The following is a 23,240-nucleotide window of genomic DNA, read 5'->3' as shown; positions in this document are numbered from 1 at the left end:
AAGCAAACTTCAGTTTCCCCTGATTCTTTTGATGTGACAGCACAGGGGGGTGGACAGGGCAAGGATTATGACTGTATTCACAGATGAAAAGACTGAGACCAAGACACTTGCCTGAGATCATATGGGGCTACTGAGCAGGGCTCAATCTCAAGTTCCTGGACTCTGGGCCTCAGTTTCCCTCCCTGCCCCACTACTGTTTCCTCCAGACCCCCAGTCCCCAGGGGACAAAACAAGTGGTGCTGAGACAGAAGGCAGTCATTGGCACAATTTCTGCCCCACGGCATAGCTTTCTAAGAGCAGAGCCTCAGCATCTTCTGACAGCATTTGCCAGGAGGCAGAGAATAAGACCAAGTGAGGGGGCGGGCAGGACTGGGAGGAAAGCCCCAGAACACTGACCCCAGCAATCCAGAGCCCTGGGCCCTTGTCCAGGCTCAGCCTTGCTTTGTGACCCTGGGCAAATTCCTTCCCCTCTCTGGGCCTCAGTTTTCTGTCTGGTCAGATGGGGGCATCCCACCGATATATTCCATCATGGTTGTGAGGACCTGAGGAGGCACAGGATGCCAAGGAAGTGGAAAATGCCAGGGTTTTTCCTTTTTGCTTATCTGGAGGCTGTAGTGAAGTCAGTCAGATGGTGGTGGCTGCGAGGAAGGGCAGTCTCACAGCTGGGGACGGGGAGGAGGAAACTCACATGCACCCCCGCGGAAATGAGGAGATGGTATCACCCGAGCACTGCTGCCTGAGTCCCAACACCAGGCTCAGCTGACAGGAAGGACGGAACCGCAGGAAGTGGGACCCTCAGGCTCCCGACAACCCCCTTCTCACTTCACCCTCACCTCAGGGGCACAGAGCCTCATTCAAACTCCCCCTGCCCACCCCAACACACACGTCACACACACACACACACACACACACACACACACACACACACACACACACACGCTTCGCCTCCCGCTGTGTGACCTCACGCAGGTCATGTCACAGCTCTGAACCTCAATTTCCTCATCTGGAAAATGGGGGATTAAGCTTGTGTCATGGAGTTGTGTTGAGAATTCAGTGAAGTAATGCATGCAGCATGTTTGACAAATGCAGAGGCATTTATTGTGATCATCATCATCTTCATTACTTCTTATGGAGGTTATTCTGTGTGTCAGGTACCATGTTAAGCATGTTATTTACATGCTGAGTTCATGCTTTTCTTCAGTTCTCCCATTGCCCATAGGAGATGGGTACTATAATCTCTATTTTACTGATGTGGAGAATGGGGTTCAGAGAGGACAAGTGACTTGCCTAAGGTCACACAGCTAGGATGTGGAATTCAAGGGATTCAAGCCCAGGGCTCTGCGATTCCAGAGCTGCCATATTATACCATAACAGTTAGAGGGGGTGTCAGTGAAACTCCTAACCCCTGCTCAGAAGCAGTCAATGAGTGGAACGGCACGGATATTTTATTGTTATTATTATTAGTGCTGACAATATCATTAACTTCTTTCCCTCCCCTTCCCCCTGCCAGAGTTCTTCAAGTTCAAGGGCTTTGGGAGTCTCTCCAACCTTCCTCGGTCCTTCACTCTGAGACGATCTTTGGCCTCCACCAGCATCCGGCCCCATCTGGAGGCTGACACCTTTGACGCCACACAGGATGACATGGTGACAGTCCCCAAGAGCCCCCCGGCCTATGCCCGCTCCAGCGACATGTACAGCCACATGGGCACCATGCCTCGCCCCAGCATCAAGAAGGTTCGGGACCAACAGGCCACCCAGGAGGCCCAGGAGGTTGGCCCTGAGCCCCACGTGGTGCTCCGAGGGCTGCCTGACCCCTCAGGCTTGGAGGCAGCCAAGAAGGTGGTAGTGGGGACCGATGCCCCCGTGGAGGACACCCCAGCAGTGGGACCCAACCCTTCAGCAGTGGAAGTGGGCCCCATGAGAAAACCTGAGGACCCCAGTACAGACACAGAAGAGGAGCGAGACCACAGGAACGTGGTCTCAGAAAGGTAGGTGCCCATCAGGGGAGGGTGAGGGCAGGACCTGCGGGGATGGTGTCTCCAGCCTCCTACCAAGTAGATCCTGGAGAGGACCCCCCAACACACACATCTGAGTAGAAACAAAACAAAACACACACACAAACACACCTACACATTAACCAAGTGCTTACTATAGACCAGGCACTGTACTTAGCCCTTCACTTGTAATTAATTCTAAGGAAAAAAACAAAAACAAACAGGGAAAAAACAAACAAACCTGGGGAGAAGATACTGTTATTTCCATATGACAGAAGAGGAAACTGAGATTCGGAGAGGGAATGTCATCTGCCCCAGTCAGGGTGCACATCTAGCAAATGACAAACTTAGGACTTGAACTAAGACCCGCTGCCGCCCCCCACGCCCACCCCGACTCCAAAGCCCTAGGCAGCCTCCAGCATGGGCCCTCAGCTACTGGGTGGATCCAAGCCCAATCACTGGATCCCTGCCCTGGGGCCCACACCCGAATCGCCACCTTTAATTCTGCTGGACAACATTGCTCCCCTTGATCTAGAAGACCATTTGTTAACTAACTGGGTTACAGGGTGTGTTGAGTTGATACAAAAATACATATAGTGATGATATGACCATAGCTCTCGTTTAGTCAGTACCCATTTTACTGGGTGTCAAAACAAATGTTACTCACTGAACACTCTGTAAAAGATTGTACTATTACCCCCCCCGACCCCCGCCAATCTTACAGATGGGGAAACTGAGACTCAATCAAGGTTGCAGAGCTGGGATTTGAGCAGGAATCTGCCTGTCTCCAGTGGCTGCACGCTCATCCACCACACTGTACCCACCATCTTCTAAGCCCTACAGCCATGTACTTCATGACCCTGGGAGACCCCCTCAGCCCCCACCAAAGGAGTCCCTGGCTTTTCTTTTATTTTTTTCATTTATTTCTTAAAAAAAAATTTTTTTTTATACAGCAGGTTCTTAGTTATCTATTTTATACATATTAGTGTATATATGTTAATCCCAATCTCCCACTTAATCCCACCACCACCCCTGCACCCCCAGTCCCTTGCTTTTCAACCCTCAGAGTCTTTGTATAAACCATACTGTCAGATGTACCTATTGAAATAAAGAGGGGGTAAAAAATCTGAGCAAAAGTAACTCTAGGGTTGGTTCTGGAACCTCTCTTGAGTGACTTTGCCCTGAGACACCAAGCACAGCTTCTGTGTGCTGGGGTAATTGGTCCTTCAGTGGGGAGAGGACCTTGTAAAGCTGCAGAGTGAATCCGGTCCAGACGCTGCCTCTTACTGACTGCATGACCTTGGACAAGTCTTTTCCCTTCTCCGAGCCTCACTCTTCTCATCTGATAAATGGGCACAACAATAGCACCTACCTTGTAGGGTTGTGGTGAGAATTCAAGAGTAACATACTTGTAAAATCTTAGCACAGCGCCTGACACACCACAAACAACTCGGTAAATGGGAGTGCTTACGTTTATGATGAATAAAACAAATGCTTTTCCACCATCTCTGGCTGCTCCAGGCTGCCTTCTCTTGCCATCCCCTCTTAAATTCGGCCTCATTCGGGTGTGGAGCAAGGACTGCATGCAGGATAGCGGGCCTCGTAGCTCCGGGGGCGTTCTGAGGTAACCAAAGTCTGAGAAGCGCGCTGAGGGTTTGCTGAAGCGGGGCGTGGCGTGGCGTGGCGGGGCGTGGTGAATGGGCGTGTGCAGGGGGCGTGGCCTTCCCGCTCCGACCTGACAGATGGGGTAGAGGGCGGAGCGAGACAGCAGGCGGAGGGCGTGTCCGAGGCCGGGCGTGTCCTTCCCGAAGGGAGAAGTAGGCGGTGGAGCGCGCCCAGGGAGGGCAGAGGGGCGTGTCCGAGGCGCGGCCTACAGGCCAGGCTCCTCCCCAGGAGTCCTGCTCTAAGCTCCGCAGCTCCGTATCCTGAGAAAGGCGGGAGCCGTCGAGCAGAGAAGGTCCACAGGTTGCAAGCCGCGACGACAGGGAACTATGACTGCGGTGGGCCGAAGGTGCCCCGCACTGGGACCCAGAGGGTGAGTGACCAAGCTGGGACCGAGGAGGGCCGCCGCCCGGAACGGGAGTTGTCTGAGGGGGAAATCCGTGCCCCTGGGGCAGCTGACAAACCTGGGTGTGAGTTTATTAGCATCAGGGACTTTTAAACTTTCTTTTGGTGTAACTCTATCCCCAGCCTATCCCGGCACAGGTTGGGCATCTTCTGGTCACAACAGTACCAGAAGAGAGGCACTATTACGATCTCCAGTTTTCAGATGAGGAAAGAGAGGTTTACTTGCCCAGTTTGACACAACTAGTGAAAGTCAGAGCTAGGGTTTAATTCCACCGTCCTGGACCAGGCCCTCAACGACTAGGCAACCCATTCCCCTCCAGCAGGTCTTGAGACACCTTGAGAATGCCAAGTCTAGGACCCAGCCTTCCTCCCCTGTGGGCAGAGATGGTCCTGGCAGTGCCTCTGGCATCAGGACTGGCTTAGAGCTAAGAGGAAATAGGGAGACTCTCCCTTCCCCCCCTAATCATCTGGAGTGTCCAGGGGTCCTGAGGGGGGTGGGGTTAGCAGATCAGATTGAGCCCTTTCTTGGTGCCCTGGGACCCAGTGTCCCACCTGCTCTCCAGGCCAAGTAGGAGTCCAGGAATTGTTGAACATTTCTTCTAGGAGCCTGTGAAGCCCAGATCTGTGCTGGAGTCAGGCGACCTGCTTTGCCTGTGTGATCTCAGGCTTGTCCTGCCCTACTCTGGGCCTCAATCTCCCCAACAGCCAAGATGGGCCTGGGATGGTCTCTGAGGATCCATCCAGCTTGGGAACAAGGGCATTTGAGAACTGCCACTGAGTAAAACTGTGAGCCTCATTCCTGAGTGTCCCAAGGGGGTCATCCCAGTGGCTGTTCAGGGAGCAGCGTAAGCTGGGGAAGACGTGTCCCTCCCCTACCCCCTGGGAAGCAGGTTGCACCTGGAGCAAAAGGAAGGAAGGGGAAGAGGTGAGGCTGCAGGAGTTTCCTGGTGCCCTGTTCCCTGCTGAGATCATGGGGGATGCAGAGGAAGGAGGGAGGAGGGGCCGATAGAAGGGGAATGAAGGGCCTTTAGCTCCCAAAAAGGAGAGCACCAGCCCAGTCTCCCCCCATCCCCCGGCACCCTCAGCCTTCTGCAGGGAAATAGTGGGTCCAGAGAGCCCTGACACTCTACCTTCAGTCCATGTTATAGAGGAGGAAGCAGAGTCTCAGAGAGGGAAGGGAGGTCCCCCAACACCCCACACCAACACACACACACAGGAATTGTCAGGCCAGGGTCCCACCAGAGGACAACTGGCCGGCCCTGCCTGGAACACTCAATGGGTGCCATCTACCACATTTTACCAGTGAGGAGACTGAGGTTCAGAGAGACAAAGGGACTTTCCTGGGGTCACAGAGAGATTAAGTGTCAGAGCCTAGATTTGATTCCGTCCTGACCAACTCCCAAGCCCAAGCACTTAACCACTAGGCCACATTTCACCTCCTGCAAGTAAAAATCTCAGAGCTGTCTCTACCATTACTTCAAATGACTTCCCATACCCCCCTGAAAAGGCGGTAATAGGAGCCCATTTTACAGATGAAGACATTGAGGTTTTGTGAGGTTAACAACTTGCTTGAGATGACACAGTTGAGTTGGAATTTCATTCATTTTAATAGTTACTGAGATGCAACTATTCCTAGACATTCTTCTAGGTTCTAGGGAGACAGCAGTGAGCACAGCAGACAAAACCCTGCTCTCAAGGAGCCCCCGTTCCAGTGTGGGGGAGACAGATGATAAACAAGATAATGAGTTACCCGGTCAGCCAGAAGAGAAAAGCACTATGGAGAAAGATTCAAATCAAGTAGGGGAACTGGTCTTGGAGGGTATGGCTGGTGGTGGCAATTTAGGAAGGTTAGCCAGGAAAAAAGTGTCAGTGAGAAACTGATGTTTGAGCAAAGGAGATGAGGGAACAGACCCTCTTTTTTTTTTTTTTTAGTTGAAATATAGTTGATATGCAATATATTAGTTTCTGGTGTACTGGGAACAAACCATCTTGGTATCTGGGGAAGGGTATACTAGGCCGAAGGAAAAGCAGGTACGAAGGCCCTGAGGTGGGAGCATCCTTGGCACATTTGAGGAGCAGCAGAGAGCAGGATGGGGGCTGGGGAGAGGAGTGGTGGAAATGAGGCCAGAAAGGAAATGGGTTCAGATAAGTGAGGCCTGGAAGGCCCGGCAAGGACCTGGCTTTGGCTCTGAGCGAGTTGCAGCCGTTGCTGGCCTCAAGCAGAGGAAGGCCCCACTCTGACTTATGTTTTACGAGGACTTCTCCTTTAAGGAGGATTTGACCGCAGTCCTACTCATTCTAAAGTGTCTCACCTGAACATCCTTTCCTGCCTCCCAGAGACCCAGGCCCCTCCACTCCACTTCCAGGGCTGTTCAGAAGCAAACTGAGACGTGGAGAAGGAAGCACCCCGGCTGGGGGCACCCTGTGTTGCCCGTGCCCCAGCCCTGGTGCCAGGCATTGAGAACAGGCCAAGACCCCCGTCCCCACCGCCCCCACCATTTCCTTTCGGAATGTTGATTCCTGTCCAAGAATTCCCAACACTCCCCAGAGTCCCACGACCCTCTCGGCCCTGCAAAGTGACGTCAGCTGCCGGGCATCTGGTAGTGATTACCCACGGGGGGGGGAGGGGGCTGTGGTGGGCTCAGCCCATTCAGCCTCCTCAGACTCTGGGCGGCTGGTCCTTGTCTTCCAAAGGGGCCCAGCTGCTCCTGGCTCTCATTTCCTGTGGAGACTTTCTCATAGCCCTTGAGACCCCCAGACGCCTGAGGCTGTGGGAACTGCGCTGGCTCAGGAAGGATGGACGGTCCCCCCACCAACCCCAGCTGGAGCCACATCCCCTCAAACCCTTAGCGGACTCTGTTTACAGAATGCTGGACGTATGTGGCGTGAGAGCTGGGGAAGAAAGGGGTCGGCTACATCAGCGGCTCAGAGGCCCACTGCTGACTGTCTTTACAACATTGAGAAACCCCCTTCCCCTCTCTGACCCTCAGTTTCCCCATCTGTAAATTGGGGACAATAACAGCACCTGCTTCACAGGGTCATCGTGAGGACTAGACAAAGTAGAGCATTTATCCTGGACCTGGCCCGAGGAAGTACCGGTACCCAGGATGCTCAGGTGATCACCACACCCATTTATACAAGAGGAAACTGAGGCCCAACAAGGGGGATTCGCCCAGGGTCACACAGCCTCCTCCCTCCCAGCCGAGGGCCCTCTTCAGAGCCCCTGAGGGTCTTTCCTCCGTCCATGCCCACTGCATTTCCTCTTCCTCGTGTCGATTCTGGGTTCCTGGTCTGGTCGAAATATTTTTTTTCTTCACTTTCCCCTCCCCAGTGTCCCCCATCTCCATCCAGGAGCAGTCCCCATCATCTGGGGGGACTGCAAGGAGTAAAGCAGAGCCAAGCCAGGTCTCGTCTGAGCAGCTCTGTGCCCTGCTGTAAAGCGGGGCTTCCACACAGGCATTCAGTCGTCTTCCCCATTTGCTGTTCTCTGGCAGCTGTTAAGTCTCAGCAGCTCTTGGGACTCAGACTCCTCAGCTCTGCCCTGGGATGAGCGACCCTGATCTGTCCTCTCCTCACAGAGCTGGGACCCTTCCTGAGCTCTGCTGGGGAGCTCACCCCTGTCAAGAAGACTGAGGGCGCAGAATGGCGGAGAGGAGGAAGGACGTCTCCAGGACGGTGGTGGCCCATCGTACAGGAGAGGGGGCAGGGCAGAGGCTAAACCAAGGGCCTTCCTGGCAGGGAATCCCAAAGGCCTCTTGGCTGGGTGTCCCCAGAGAGATGGGGCTTTCCACCCCAGCTCTCTCTTCTCAGGGTCTTTAAGGACTAAGGAGCATAGAGCAGGGTTGCTTCTCTGCCCCGGGTGAGTGCAAGTCGGAGTGAAGGAGGGAGAGTATCTTCAACCCCTCAGGAGGAGCAGGATGGGAGATTTCATTTGGGGGGGGGTGGTGCTGGGGCAACGAGAGGAACCACAGGGGCTAAGGAACCTTCCACCTTTCCTTCTCATAGGATCCTTGCAGCCCCTCTGGGAAGACAGTTAAAATATGCCCATTTCAAAGATGAGGAAGTTGAAGCTCAGAGAGGGGAGGGCAGGTAGAAAGCTGGGAAGCATGAGGCAGACGTTGGGGAAATCTCCACTCAAGGCCATATGACCACACCCCAGGGAGCAAAGTTGGGGACAGACTGGGGGCAGCAAGGCTGCAGGGCTCTGCAGGGCAAGGCTGCCTGTGGTGAGGGAGGGCCAAGGTGGGACAGGATGGCAGCCTCTCCTCCAGGGTCCCTGGGGGAGCCTCGCCCTTCCCTCCTGGCCAGGATGGAGACCCTGAAAGTAAAGCTCAGACCGAAACCTGCACTGGGGAAATAAAGGATAATGGACTCTAATGACTGATCATTAATTCAATTAATTAAGCTAATGTATGCAATAAGTGGTACCAGTTATAAGAACAAATCAGCTAATATAGGCAATTAAAGGGGTTGGTTATTTAAATAATTAATGCAGCTGATTAGTGGAACTGATTTAGCTCAGTTGTCACTATTATTTATTAATTGATTTCACCACTAATATTAGAGAGGAAGTGCCTTTTAAATCCATAAAATAAGAAATTAATTAATTAATTAATGGAGCTGAGTTTTTTATTTTTTAAATTTTTTTAAAATACAGTATTTCAGTTTTATTTTATTATTTTTATTTTTAAATATTTATTTATTTATTTATTTATTTATTTATTTTTGGCTGCGTTGGGTCTTCGTTGCTGTGTGCGGGCTTTCTCTAGTTGCTGTGAGCAGGGGATACTCTTCGTTGCACAGGCTTCTCATTGCAGTGGCTTCTCTTGTTGTGGAGCGTGGGCTCTAGGCACACGGGCTTTAGTAGTTGTGGCTCGCGGGCTCAGTAGTTGTGGCACGTAGGCTGTAGAGTGCAGGCTCAGTAGTTGTGGCGCACGGGCGTAGTTGCTCTGCGGCATGTGGGATCTTCCCAGACCAAGGCTCGAACCCGTGTCCCCTGCACTGGCAGGCAGGTTCTTAACCACTGGGCCACCAGGGAAGCCCGGAGCTGAGTTTTTTTAAATGGAAGCTTTGATTCCTGGATTTGATCATTACAAAGGGAGAGAGAACGTTCTAGAAATCTCCAAGCAAACTGAGATCTGCAGGCTGAGTAGGGATTACTCTGACTCTAAGGGAGAGAATTCCTCTAGGCAGAAGGAATATCACGTGCAAAGGTCCTGAGGCTGGAGGGAGTAGAGCTCTTTGGAGGAAGTGTGAAGCCTGAGTGCATGGAGGACCCTAAGGAAGAGAGGAGGGGTGGCTGGCAGGGGCTGGGTCACAGCGGGCCGACCCATGAGAACTAGAGTTTGTCCTCAGGATTGCAGGGGCTGCTGTGACATTCATTCATTCAAAAACATCTTTACAGGGGCTTCCCTGGTGGTCCAGTGTTTAACACATCGTGCTTCCACTGCAGGGGACACGGGTTCGATCCCTGGTCAGGGAACTAAGATCCCACATGCCATGCAGTGTGACCGAAAAACAGAAAACAGAGCGAAACATCTTTATAGGGTGACTGGCACCATTCTAGGCAGAACCCAAACCCTGCCCTTGTGGAGCTGATGTTCTGGTGAGAGGAGATAGTGCATATGGCAAGTCAGATGAAGCGCTACAGAGAAGGACGAAGCAGGGCGGGGAGGTGGGGAGCATTGAGAGGCCACACTTCACTTCCAGATGGGCGGCCAGGGAAGGCCTCACTGAGAAGGGACATTTTGGTAAAAACCTGAAGGAGGGAAAGGCGGGAGCTCAGTGGATATCTGGAGGGAAAGTATTCTCGCAGAGGGAACAGAAAGTGCAAAGGCCCTGAGGTGGGAACAAAAGGCACCAAGAAGACCAGCCTGGCTGGGGCAGCATGAGTGAGGGGAGTGTGTTCAGAGCCAGTGTGTGAAGGCTGTTATGAGGACTTCAGCTTTTTTTAAAAAAAAAAATTTACTTATTTATTGATTTTTGGCTGCGTTGGGTCTTTGTTGCTGCACGTGGGCTTTCTCTAGTCGCAGCCAGTGGAGGCTACTCTTTGTTGCGGTGCACGGGCTTCTCATTGCGGTGGCTTCTCTTATTGTGGAGCACGGACTCTAGGCCCACGGGCTTCAGTAGTTGTGGCGCACGGGCTCAGTACTTGTGGCTCGCAGCTCTAGAGTGCAGGCTCAGTAGCTGTGGCGCACAGGCTTAGTTTCTCCACAGCATGTGGGATCTTCCCGGACCAGGGCTCGAACCTGTGTCCCCTGCACTGGCAGGCAGATTCTTAACCACTGCACCACCAGGGAAATCCCCAGGACTTCAGCTCTTACTCTGAGTGAAACTAGGGCTCACTCCAGTGGGCTGGAGCAGAGGAAAGTTGTAAGCTGACTCATTTTAACAGGATTGCTCTGGCTGCTGTGGGGAGAACAAGTCAGAGGGACACAGATGCAGGCTGGGAGGCAGTGATGAGGTGGTGGTCATAGTCTGGGCAAATGATGTCAGTGGGTGGTGAGCCAACATGGTCACTTTATGTCTTAGGAATCCTGGAGTGTTGTAGGGGGCCAGGGAGAGGTGATGGGTGCTGGTCGTGGCTCCAGGCCCACAGCTTCCTGGGCCTGGGCCTCTGCCTGAGCACCCCCACTGGCTCTGGCTACCTCAGCCCACCTGCTCCCTGGGGCAGGCGCCCCCTCCCCAAGGCTCTGCTCCTGCCCAGAGCATGAGGGGAAGTGGACAGGAAGCAGGAGGAAGTGCTAGGCGATCCCAGTGTCCTGGCCAATCTGTTCCCAGCAGTGGGAGGATTTCCGGGCCTAAATGGCCGGAAACACTGGGATGGGACACCTCACCCAGGAAGAGCAGGGTGGTGAGAGGGGGAGGGGTCTGTACTCCACCCCACTCCCAACTCGGCTGGACGGAGAGAACCCAAACACCTTTGGGAGCCTGCTAGGGCCAGGCTGCAGCTTGAGGGACTATGGTTAGAGGTCAGCAAGGACTTTGCAGGAAGGAAGGCTAGCACCAGGGACTCTGGAATGTCAGAACAGGGAGGACTGTCAGACAGCTTCTCAATGAGGAGCCCCTGGCCTCAGGAGCTGGGGGAAACCCTGCATGGAATTCTGCCCTGGAAACCTATACTTCAGCCACAGTTTTTGTTTTGTCTTGTTTTTAGCTCAGCTGTTTTTGTTTTAAATTTATTTTATTAGATTTATCACATTTAAATTTAAATTTGGTGCTTCTGTATTTGAGGAAGCAGTTCCCTGATGTTTGACTTTCCTCCCTATTTTGCAGATGGCAATACTGAGGCCTGTGCCAGCCAGAGAACCAGGGCCCAGCCTGACAGAATTAATAATAACAATAGTGATCAATACTGGTTGAGGGAATTAATAATAACAACAGTGATGAATACTGGTTGAGGGTTTACTGTTCATACATTCCTTAAGCAATAAAGAGTTCTTTAGCTCCTACCATGTGCCAGGCACCATGGTGGCGGCTCACCTGTGAGCTATATAAAGTTAGTGCCCCAGGGGAGGCGTCAGGTAACTGAGTCAACAAATAAATGTAAAGTGATTGTTTCAGGCAGAGATTGAGGAAAAGAAAGTAGGGTTGAGGACAGAGAGTGAGGGACAAGGGACTATTCTTGGCAGGGTGGTCAGGGAAGGCTTCTCTGGGTTGGGGACATTAAGCAGAGCTCTAAATAAAGTAGGGGGAGGGGCAAGCTGTGTGATGATGTGGGGTGGGGCGGAGAGCATTCCAGGCAAGGGAACAGCAAGTGCAAAGGCCCTGTGGCAAGAACGAGCTTGGCAAGGAGGCCAATGTGGCCGGGGCAGAATGAGGGATAGAATGAGGGAGGGAGGCATATTTTGGGGGTGGGAATTGATGAGGCGGGCAGTCAGATACCACCAGGGCCACACAGGGCATTGTAGGTTGGGGAACACATGAGCCTGTTTACACTCGTTTTTCTGGCATGAAAATGGCACCCTTTTTACTCTCACAAGGGAAGAAAAGTCTTGGTTTAGTTGATAAATACATGGCCAGCCATTTGCAGACCATGGAGTGGGATTTAGATTTTGTTCTTTGAGAGATGGGAGGCTTGGGGGTGGTTTGTGCACCGAGATCTGCTTAGCTTTTCACTTGAGTGCCGCCTGGGTGGCAGAGGGCTGTGAGGGCAGACACAGCAAGAAGGCTGCTGTGTGCTCCACAGAGGACACAGAGGGTGTCCCAGATGGGTCAGGGTTGACACATGGAGAGAAGTGGTCAGGATCTATTTTGGAAGTAGGGCCACAGGATTTCCTGATGGATGGGGCATGGAGTGTGAGTGAGAGAGGAGGTGCAGAGGACTGCAGGGTTTTGGGCCAAACAAAGCAACAAGAAGGATGAAGCTGACATCAACTGAGATGGGAATTGGATGTGGGGAGCAGGGGTGTGGGGTGGTGGGGATCAGCAGTCCTGCTTTGGATACGAAAGTCAAAATGACTTCAGCCATCTGAGAGGAGATGCTAAGGAGGCAGTTGGGTTTCTGAGTCTGGTGTTGAAGGGGCAGGTCCAGGCTGCATCGGAGAAGGGAGGGCCTTTAAGGCCGAGGACTGGGGGAAGTGGCTCACGGAAGCCCTCACAAGGAAGGGTGATATCTATTTGGCACCTGGGAAAAACAGCCACCCCCAGCCTCTGGCCTCTCCAGGCCCCATCCTGACCACCTCTTAGGGGAGGGGATCAATTCCGCAGCCAAATGTCACCAGCAATGGCACCATGATGTGCCACTGGGTGGGTCACTCTGCCCTAGGGAATGAGGGTAGGGCGGGAGGAAAGGAGGCTGAGGCCCAGCCTGGGGCCACCAACTGTGGAGTCAGGGAGGAGGTGGGGAGTGAACACCAGGGGAGTGCAGCGTCCTGAAGCTGGTCGAAGATAGCAATTCAGTGTTAAGCATATAACATTCATCAGCTCCCACAGTGCTCGAGAAAACCCGAGGAAACAGAGGCTATCATTACCCTGATTTACAGACAGGAAATAGGCTCAGAGAGGTGAAGGTACTTGCCCAGGGTCGCACAGCTGGAGAGTGGAGGAGTAGCCCCGCCAGCAGATTCCAGCAAATGCTATCAGCTGCAGTGCCCCCTCCTGCCTGCAGGTGGGCAGAGGCTGGCAGCTGGGGAGCCAGGCAGGGCTGGGAACACTCACTTTTCTTCTCTCCTTCCAGGGCCACTGGAGAGCCGGAGGCTGGCGGGGACTATGTGAAGGTAAGAGGGGCCGGAAGGGGACACTGGAGGGCCCAGAGTCTGTTCCAGGAAGGGCAGAGTCCTTTTCTGGCCTGGTTAGAAGCCAGATCTCACTGACTGTTCCCAGGAGAAGGTCTAGGAGTCAGGGCAGCGTGTGGGGTCTGCTTTCAATCCCAGCATCTTCTTCCCATGCCTTCTATCATTCTTTCCTGGCCCCAAACTCAGGACTTCCCAATGTTTGTTACTACCAGACTCCATCCAGCTGCCAGCTGGACAGGGCCCCAAGGGTGGCTCCATGCGAAGACCAGCTCTAATCCCACTTGGTCTCTGAGCGTGTGGTGCTGGTGCCGGGAGGTGGCAGCAGGAAAGGATGACTCAGTTCCTCATCACAGATAATGGGCACAGTCACATCGATCATGAGCTTAATTTGTCCTGGGCACTGGGAATGTTGAAAATGCAGTTTTGAAATAATAACGATAACAACAACACGACAGAACATTTTGAGTGCCTATTGTGTGCAGAGCCCTGTGCTGGCTGCTAGCACTGGGAGTCACTTCTGAGCTCTTTACATAAATGAGGTCTTTGACTTCTCCCCTCATCACTGGGCAGTGAGGGCTTTCTTGTGCCCATTTACAGATGGGAAATTTGAGGCCCAGAGGAGTACAGCAACTTGCCCACAGCCGCACAGCTACTGCAGGGCAGAGCTGGGATTGCTGTCCAAGTTTATTTGATGCCAAGACCATGGACAGAGCCCTTGGCCTTCCACATCCCGGAGCACCCACCCTGAGCCAGGTCCCCTACCGAGTATGGAACACACAGCAGAGGGCAAGGAGCGCCAGGCCCTGTGTTCCAAGGGCTCCTGGCCCATGTGGGGACGAGGGCAGAACCACACAATGGTTTGGGCTTGTGTTTTGTAATTTAGCAGACCCAAATTTTAGTCCCAGATCTGCCACTTATTTGCCACATGACTTTGGGTGGGTCACCTCTCTGAGCCTCAGTGTTCACCTGTATGAAATGGGGTAACAGTGGTGCTTCCAAACCAGTGTTGCTATGGGCTCAATGAGTCCATGCCCATGAAGGGGAGATCTGGGCCTGGAACAGAGCAGGCCGGGCTGGCTCCTGACCCCAGGGCATTCCATCACCCAAGATGCTGCCTGTAAAGCTCCGTGTAAGTGACTAGTAATGAGCTCTGTGGGAAGCGCTCACACTGCTGTCCCCCACCATCCCCAGAAGGCTCAGATAAGAAGCCATTGGAGCTCCAGAGGTAGGGGACGATTTTCAGCTCTGGAGCTGGGGATGGGGAGATCAAGGAAGGCTTTCTGGAGGAGGAGGCATTGAAGCCAAGCCATTGCAGTTGACCAGGAATATTCACCAACATCCTCTCTCCAACAAGAAAGCTGGAAGGGAGATAAAGATAAGCAGAGATGGGTGGTAGAGTGATCCAGGCAGAGGTAAGAGTGTGGGCGCGGTCAGAAAACAAGCTTGAGTGAGCCCAGGAAATGCAGCCCAGGGCTGCAGCAAGTTGAGCAGGAGCTGCTCCCGGGATTTGGGCCCTGGCTCCTCATCCCGAGCCCTGACACCACAGGGGGGACAGAGGCCTCAGGTAGAACCAGCACCAGAGCCAGTGGTGGACCACACGGGGGCATATTTCAGCACCCCATAAATCCCAGCTGCCTGGAAAGATAATGAGATCCCCATCACTGACGGTAGTGAGATCCCTGTGAGGATTAGCTTTGTATTTTTCCCTTAGTTTACTGGGCTGAAAAATGTAATTTAAAAATGCTATAAAAGAAATAATACCTGCTCACTGGAGCTGATTAAAGAATCCCTTGAAGGATGAACTCAAAGGAATGTTAGTTGTGGCTTCAAGCCTCAGAAGAGGGTGGAATCAATAGTTGGTTACCAAAAGTCCATTCCTGACCTTACGTACTCAGCTTCCAGAACTCCAGGGTTTCTCAGATCGTGATGTGAGTACTTTGATTCTAAGGCAAGGATTCTAAAGTTCCAAGACCATAAAACTCCAAGCTCCATGCTCAGAGCTTCAGATGTATTTACAGAAAATAATCAAATATCTGAGACCCAGAGAGGTGGACTCACCTGCCTAAGGTCACACAGCCTGTCAAAAGGATTTGAACTCCAGGCCCGACTGATGCAGAGTCAGTGATGACTCCCTTTGTGCTGAAGAGCCTATGATTCTAGGACCAAAAGTCCAGATTCTAAGACACTAAGCTTGAAAACAATAGCAGGTATTTATTGAGCACTTATTTTATGTCTGGCAACTTACATGCATCAGCTCAGCCAATGCTAACAAGAGTTCTGTGAGGTCAGCACAGGTATGTTTTCCAGATGAGTAAATCTGGGCTCCAGGAGAAGGGACTTGGTTGGGTGGAGGTGGGGCACCGCTAGTTGAACCCAGGTTGATTCCCAAACCATTGAGCCCAACTGAGCCTCTGCCCTCCCTACACCCCCAAGTCTGTCAGAATATCCCGCAATTCCCAGCAGAGTCCCTGATTCCAAATCAGAGATGAGAAACCCTGGGCTCCGGGAGATTTCCTGAGGCCACAAAGGATTTGGTCAAACATATACAGGGATTTTTCCAGCTTTAGATATGATTTAGTTCAAAGTCTCTGCCCTCTCCGGGTCAGTGAGGGGTGAGACGAGTGGGGGCGGCAGGACACCCCCCCTCCCTTGCCGGCCCAGGGGTCCCCACCCCATCCTTCTGCCCCCCGTGAAGCCCCCCTTGGCAGGTCCCCCGTTCAGCATCCCCGGACTACAGACTGCCGGGGCGCGCGGGGCTGGAGCTCTGGGGGCTAGGGGCGGGGAGCCGGGGGCGGGCGGAGGGAGGAACAATGGCCCCCTCCCCTCCCGGGGCCGGCAGGAGGGTGGGGTCTCCCCGCCCCGCCTCCCCGCTCCACCCCCGACAAGGCGATGAGGTAATCGCGCCGCCGAGAGGCAAGCGCAGCCGGTGCCCAGCCCGGTCGGTCCCGCGCCCCTGCCCCGCCGGCAGCCGTCCCCCGCACAGTCCCGGCCCTGGCCGCCCGGCCCCACCATGACCGAGCGGTGCAGCCTGTGGAGCGCCCTGTCGGCCGCCGCCTGCTGCTTCTACCGCGGCTCCTTCGTGCAGGTGCAGGTGAGGGGGCGGCTCGGCCCCCGCCAGGCGCTCCGGGCTGGGACCTCTGGCCGCTCGCCCCCGGAGCCGGGGAGCCGCAGCGCGTGACGCCGCGCAGGGTCCGGCCAGGCAGGGGCTGCGGGCTGCAGGCTGAGGGCTGCGGGAGGGGGCGGGGTCGCCCCAACCTCACCTCTGGGCGCCCAGACGCTCCGCAGGGTGAGGGTCCAGCTGCCACTCCCGAGACTCGGGGCTGCGGAGGCTACCGTTCCGGTGCTGCCTCCTCTGCAGGATGGAGCTGAGCTGGGGCGTTGGGTACCTGGAGATGAGGTCCCCGGCGTCGTGCCGGTCCTCCAGCGAGCACTCCGGCCCCTGCGGCTGACCCGGGCAGCCTGACTCCCCATTGTACCGGGGGCGCTGGGCCGGGGTCCAAAGGCTGAGTGAGGGGTGGGAAGCTGAGGGGATGCTGCGGGTGCCGAGGCTGGGGCCAGAGCGCCTGCAACCCTCCTGCCCTCTAGGCGGGCTCGGGCGTGCTCCGGGCGCGGGTCTCCTAGCCCAGCTGGCCGGTCAGTGCGGGACGGCGCCGTGGCGGTGGAAGGGTTAAACGGAAGGGGGTGGAGGGGAGGACCCGGACCCCGCCTCTCTGCGGAGCATCATGTGGGGTGGCTTTGCTTAGGGTTGTGAGACTTAAGGGAGCTAGAGGGGGCTTGCTGGGCACCGGCTGGTGAGAAGGGGTTAAGACCATGAACCGGGGTCTCCGCGCTTTTGCCTCCCGAGCCCCCTGGGGGACGCGGGGCGCATCACCTCTGCGCTCCCCCAGGCTCACACACGCTCCGAGCCCGCCTGAATGACTGCCCCGCCGGCGGCTGAGTGCAGCATCCCCGCACCCGCCAATCAGGCGCTTGCAGGCCGGGAGGCGGTGAGATCATCTCTGGCCAATAGCAGTGCAGCGGGAGCAGGGATGCTGCATTCGCGCCCCAGCACCCACCCTCCTTGGGAGCTAGGGACCCCCGGGTCGAAGGTGAGGAATCACAGGGACCCTAGGGTTTCCTAACCTCAGGTGTGTGGGAGGACCAAGTTCGTCCCTCCAGGTTCTCCCTGACCATTGATTATGGTTGGAAAAGTAGAGCCCAGTCTCCCACCCCCCATTTACAGATGAAGCTACCCAGGCCCAGAACGGGAAACTGATTGGCTCAAGGTCATACAGTGGCAGGCAGAGTCTCGAGGCCAGGTTCTTTACCACACAGCCCCTCCCCTTCTTTGGCCCCTGTCCCCCTTGCTCCAGCTGTGGAACTGGGGCAACTTCTCAATTGCATGCTCTTTGTCAAGGAGGAGTCTCCCCTGTGACTTCCACTCTTCCCTCTCCAGGGTGTGGTGTGGTATAGGAGAGGGGCCAGGACCCTGAAGAATAGGGAACCCCATGGAGGAGTGTAGGTATCTGAGTTAGCTAATCTCGGTTCACCCCGGACCTCCCTGCCTTTCTGGGTATTGGTTTCTATGCTGGGTGGGGGATGTACAGAATCCCCATCCTCAGGCCCTGCCTTTTCCAGAGCATTCATCCCTATCACCCACTCCCACCATCTGTCGCCAGAGCCCTACAGGTACCTCAAAGCCCAAATTTGCATGGGCGCATCCCCAAGCTGCTCCGGCCCCAGCCTTGCCCACCTTGGAGAGTGTCTCATTGTCCTCCCAGGCTCTCTACCTGGAATCCTCTCCGACCCCTCCACCCTCTTCCCCATACCTGACCAATGGTTGTGTAAACACCCTTCCCCCAATTCCCATTCCCACACCCCACCCTTCCCTGCCATTGCCTGGAAAACACTAGGCCATGTCCACGCAGTGGGTGGAATCTGCCCCAACACTTTAGAAACCTTCTGCAGCTCTGCTGTGGCCTCTGGGTAAAGCCCAGCTCCCCAAGGCAGCCTCACAGCCCTGCCGTGCCTGCCCCTGCCACCCCCAGCCCTTTCGAAGCTTCTCCTCCCACCCCCAGGGCCTTGGCTCTGCCTACAGGGCCCTGACTCTGCCACTGCCTTCCCAGAGCTCTTTCCTGCCCACCTGCCTGTCCCCACCCTGATGCTTTTGCTTGGCTCCATCAGGCCTCAGTGGGGATGTCACCTCTTCAGGGACTCCCTGACCAGATGAGGAGGGACATGCTCATCTGCTCCTGGAGCTCCCTGTGCGTCTCTGAACATCCAGAGATCCTGGGGTTCCTTGTCAGTATCTGTGTGGCTCCCCCAGGACAGAGGCCGCCTGTCCTGATGACCTTGGGCTCAGCGCCTGGCACAGGACCTATCCCAGAGTAGGGGTTCAGTGTTGAAATAATGGAATCAGAGACTAGATATCTCTGAAGTTGGGAACCAACATGTCTTGGCAGCAGTGTAGACTGAGGTAAATCAAGGCAGTGGGAGCAGAGGGGTGGAGAATGGAGCAGCAGAGTTAGGCTCTGAGAACTGTGAAAGGTCAGAGGAGGCAGGGACTGGCCTAGAGGACGCTGGACCCTGGTGGGGAGCGGGTCCTGGGGAGAGATTGCCCTTTAGTGCCCCCCTTCATCTGTCCTGCTGCCTGGCCAAGTTTGGGCCATATCTATCTGTCCTGGACCAGCCATCATTACGGTGTGGAATTGGGGGAAGGGAGAGGAAGCAATGTCACATGTTCTGGCAGTGACAAGGACATCTGTGGGCTAGTTGCAGTGCTCTGGAGTATTGTCTCCTTTCAACCTTGCAATCCTGTGAAGCAGGTTCTGCAATTGTTCCCATTTTACAGAGGAAGAAACTGAGGCCTGGGGAACTCACAAGACAGCCAGGATTGGGCTGGGCTTCATGGTGGGGGCACACCTGGCAGCAGGGGCTTCCCTCACCCTGTTCTTAGGCCTCCAACCCCAGGCCACAGTAACCAGGAAACCAAGAATCTCCCCCTTGGGCAGGTGGAAGGGGGGGGTCCTGAGCATTATCTCCAGTGAGTGATCTCGGGCTTCTCTGCTGGGCTGCAGTTTCCCCATCTAGCAAGGATTGCTTGAGACAGCAAGAAGAAAGGGCTTTGGGAACTGCAGAGGACATCACAGGTGTCTTTAGGCAGGGGGGTGCTCTGCTACCATGTTTGTAGCTGCCTCCTCGACGCCTGTATAAGTCACTGTCCCAGAATGTATCCTCGTGCATTCAGCCCTGTTTTTGTCCATGCTTTTTGCCTGTGTATCTGCTGTGTTATATACGTTTAGAAATCCTCCCTCCCTCCACTTCAAGATCAGTTTGGTGTCTTTGGTGCAGAATGACTGTGATTGCCATCTCCTCCAGCAAGTCTTCCTGGACCACTCCACCTGGCCTAGACTTCATCTCCTCCCTTTGAAAAGCTACTGGGCTCTTTGCCGCTGTCCAGTGTTGTGGTGCTGACCTCAGATGTTCATGTCGCTTTTTAAAAATATTTATTTATTTATTTGGCTGCATCAGGTCTTAGTTGCAGCGCACAGGATTATCTCTAGTTGTGGCATGTGGGCTCAGTAGTTGCAGTGCACGGGCTCTCTTGTTGTGGCACGCAAGCTCTAAAGTGCACTCTTAGTTGCCCCGCGGCCTAGCTGCCCTGAGGCATGTGGGATCTTAGTTCCCTGACCAGGGATCGAACCTGCGTCCTCTGCATTGGAAGGCGGATTCTTAACCACTGGACCACCAGGGAAGTTCCCTCAAATGCTCATGTCGCTTTTGCCTCCCCTCTTAGACTAGGAGCTTCCTTGAGGACAGGTTTATTTATTGACTTATCTACCCTGGCACATACTTCAGAGCCTAGAACACAGTAGGCACTTTTTGGTGGATTTAATTGAGATTCCGTTACTCCTGCTGGGATAGGGACTCCTGCGTGAGGATCTGTGCCTAAGTGTTCCCAGGGTCCCAGGACGGAATGAGTTCACCTGAGGTGGTGGAGGTTGGGAGGGAAGGAGGAAGGGGCTTCAGTTTGGATGCCAACTTTTGCTGTCTCCTGCCCAGTTCTCCAAGGAGAAGTACATCCTGGACTCATCGCCTGAGAAATTGCACAAAGAGTTGGAGGAAGAGCTCAAACTCAGCAGCACAGATCTCCGCAGCCACGCCTGGTACCATGGCCGCATCCCCCGTGAGGTGAGCGGGCCCTGAGCTGGGACCTCAGCCCTAGACCCACCACCTCGGCCAGCCCCAGCCCAGAGAAGCTCTGACTACTGTTTGGTGGGTTCAATCAGAGTAGCCTGGGATGAGGTCTAGTTCTGCCATTTACTGACTGTGTGACCTTGAACAAGTCACTTCACCTCTCTGAGCCCCAGTTTCCTTATCTATAAGATGGAGGATAATAATAGTGCCTACCTTAAAGGTTGGTTGTGAGAATTAAATGAACTAGTGCATGTGAAGTTCTTAACACGATGTCTGACATGCAGTGAGCTCAATGAACATTGTCCTTTATGGTGGTGGTTGTTATTATTACTACGATTATTTTTACTGTTATTGTTATAGGTCTATACATCAGCCTCTTCTGTGTTTGGTCAGTGCATATCAGTCCTTAGGCTACTCAATTTTGACAAAGTTGAATTTCTGGGCTGAGGCTAATAGTCACCTGTTCCCTTTTACATTCATGCTGTAAATCTTTGTCAAGTATCAGCTCTGTCAGGTCCTGTGCTGGGCACCAAGGATGCAGAGATAAAGTATGTGGTGGCTTCCCTTGAGGGCTGGTATCCCAGGGTAGGGGTTGACCGGCAGGCAGACCGTTAGAGCCCAGTGGGAGAAGTGTAAGAATGGAGCACCCAGCAGGGAGTGTGGGCTGCCCCGAGGAAGGGGTGCTGAGGAGAGAGGCCATTGTGAGATGGATAGGAGTTCACCAGGTGGGGAGGATGGGAAGGATGTTCCAGGTCGAGAAAGTAGCTTGAGGTACAAAGGCCCAGAGATGTGCCAGAGCACTGGGTGTTAGGAGGAATGAGGATTGAGAATCCACTCTGCCCAGCGTGAGACCTGAGAAGGAGTAGGTCTGAGACCTGAGTTTCAGATCATGGCGACCCCCATCCCAGGGTGTTATGTCCTCCCATGCCTGAGCCCCTGTTTCCCGGACCCAGGGCCTCTGGCTGAGATGCACCCTCTGAATCTGGGTCAGAGGGTGCAACTCCCAAGCTTCAGATACCTCTGTTCACTGTGTCCCCCAGATCCCGGGTCTGGCCCTCTCTGCCCCTGCCCTGTCCCAGCCTGACCCTTGCCTCTTGCAGGTCTCCGAGACCCTGGTGCAGCGCAATGGTGACTTCCTCATCCGGGACTCGCTCACCAGCCTGGGCGACTACGTGCTCACCTGCCGCTGGCGCAACCAGGCCTTGCACTTCAAGATCAACAAGGTTGTGGTAAAGGCGGGTGAGAGCTACACCCACATCCAGTACCTGTTCGAGCAGGAGAGCTTCGACCACGTGCCTGCCCTTGTGCGGTATCACGTGGGCAGCCGCAAGGCTGTGTCAGAGCAGAGTGGCGCCATCATCTACTGCCCCGTCAACCGCACCTTCCCGCTGCGCTACCTGGAGGCCTGCTACGGCCTGGGCCAGGGCGGTGGCAAGGCTGCCAGCCCCGCCAGCCCCTCAGGCCCCAAGGGCAGCCACATGAAGCGGCGCAGCGTCACCATGACCGACGGGCTTACCGCCGACAAGGTCACCCGCAGTGATGGCTGCCCCACCAGGTGAGTGAGAACCTATGCTAGGCCTCAGGCTCCCCATCTGTCAAATGGGGGTGTTGGTAATGAGAGTGCTGGTGAGAAAGGGGAGGCCCAGTCACACAGGTCTGAGGTGCTATGACTGCCCTGGAGCCTTGGTGTGTGGGGAAGGACAGGAGGAAGCTCAGGCTGTGCTGAGTAGAAGTCTGGAGTGCAGGTTGCCATCCCAGCTCTGTTACAACTAGCTGTGCACCCTTGGCCCTGGCATTCCTCCTCTCTTGCCTCCGTGTTCCTACCTATAAAAGGCCCTCACTCAGAAAGCCCTCTCTGGCCTAGGGGGAGCCCTGGGTGCTGTCCTGTCCCAGGCAGGGGCCTGGTCCTTGTTGCCAGCCCACCCCACCCTACCAAACTAGGCCAAGGTGGGCATCAGGGTAGAGGGCTTTGCAGGATGCAAGCCATTGCACACGGAATGGAATGTTCTCAGCGACATTTTTGATGACACCCAGTTGTCTGGGGCTAGGTGACACCGGGCACTGATCCCAGGAAAAGCCACAGCAGCCAATCATTCCTGAGGCCCTACTGTGTACCTGGCCCTCTCCTGGTGCTCTTGTGCCCAACTTCAGTGACTCCCACGTCCCCCTGGGAGGTGGCTTCTGTCCATGCCCCCACTTTGTAGATGAGGAAATAGGCTTGGAAAGGGGCAGCTGCTTGCTAGAGAGTGGTAGGACCCAGATTCTAACCCAGGCCCTCAACTCCGAAGTCTGTGCCCCTAATGTCTATGGCCTCCCTGGCTGTTTGCAGCAAGATCTGCCGTCCTGTGCCACCAGCACTTGGATAGGTCCCATCTCCCTGGGCCTGGGCTGGGTGCTGTCAGCCAGGGAATTGCTGGTTGGATACCCTGTGGGGAGTAGCCACTTGGCCTGTGGTTTGGAACCAGTGATCAAAACGGTGCCAGGATCCACAGGCCATGTGTGCCCAAGGCATCCTGGGTATAGTATGGGAGCAGTGAGGAGGGGCCAGGCTGGTGGGCCTGTCTCCCTTGGCCTGCCCACCTTTCCTGCTAGCCCCTCTCCCGAGACTGTTCTGCAAGTTGGGGGCAAAGTTCCCAGGGAAGAGAACAGTTGTGCAGGTTGTGGACTGCACAAGCCTTTCCTCCTCTGGGCTTTAGTTTTTGTACCTGTCAGTTGGGAGGTTGGACTTGATAATCTCCAAGCCTTTTCTGCCTTTGAAGTTCAGCAG

General features: G+C 54.7%; 1 protein-coding gene across 4 annotated transcripts in view; it reads left to right on the top strand.

Moving 5' to 3' along the window:
* SH2D3C (SH2 domain containing 3C) overlaps positions 1-23,240 on the top strand; it is a 31,179-nt gene that overhangs the window by 591 nt on the left and 7,348 nt on the right. Inside the window, exons 2-5 of one of the 4 annotated variants that reach the window (XM_007471735.1) lie at positions 1,511-1,988; positions 13,240-13,279; positions 20,339-20,467; positions 21,574-22,028. In XM_007471735.1, coding sequence (XP_007471797.1) covers positions 1,511-1,988; positions 13,240-13,279; positions 20,339-20,467; positions 21,574-22,028 — 1,102 coding nt within the window. Of the gene's footprint in view, positions 1-1,510; positions 1,989-3,930; positions 4,030-13,239; positions 13,280-16,199; positions 16,389-20,338; positions 20,468-21,573; positions 22,029-23,240 lie in introns of those variants that run through there. The other 3 variants (XM_007471736.1, XM_007471737.1, XM_007471738.1) reach the window with 3 other exon arrangements.

This window comes from Lipotes vexillifer, unplaced genomic scaffold (genome assembly GCF_000442215.2).
Source record: "Lipotes vexillifer unplaced genomic scaffold, Lipotes_vexillifer_v1.1 scaffold98, whole genome shotgun sequence".
Taxonomy (NCBI): Eukaryota; Metazoa; Chordata; class Mammalia; order Artiodactyla; family Lipotidae; genus Lipotes; species Lipotes vexillifer.
Note: the sequence above shows the minus strand (reverse complement) of the source record. Positions and strands in the feature narration are given on the sequence as shown.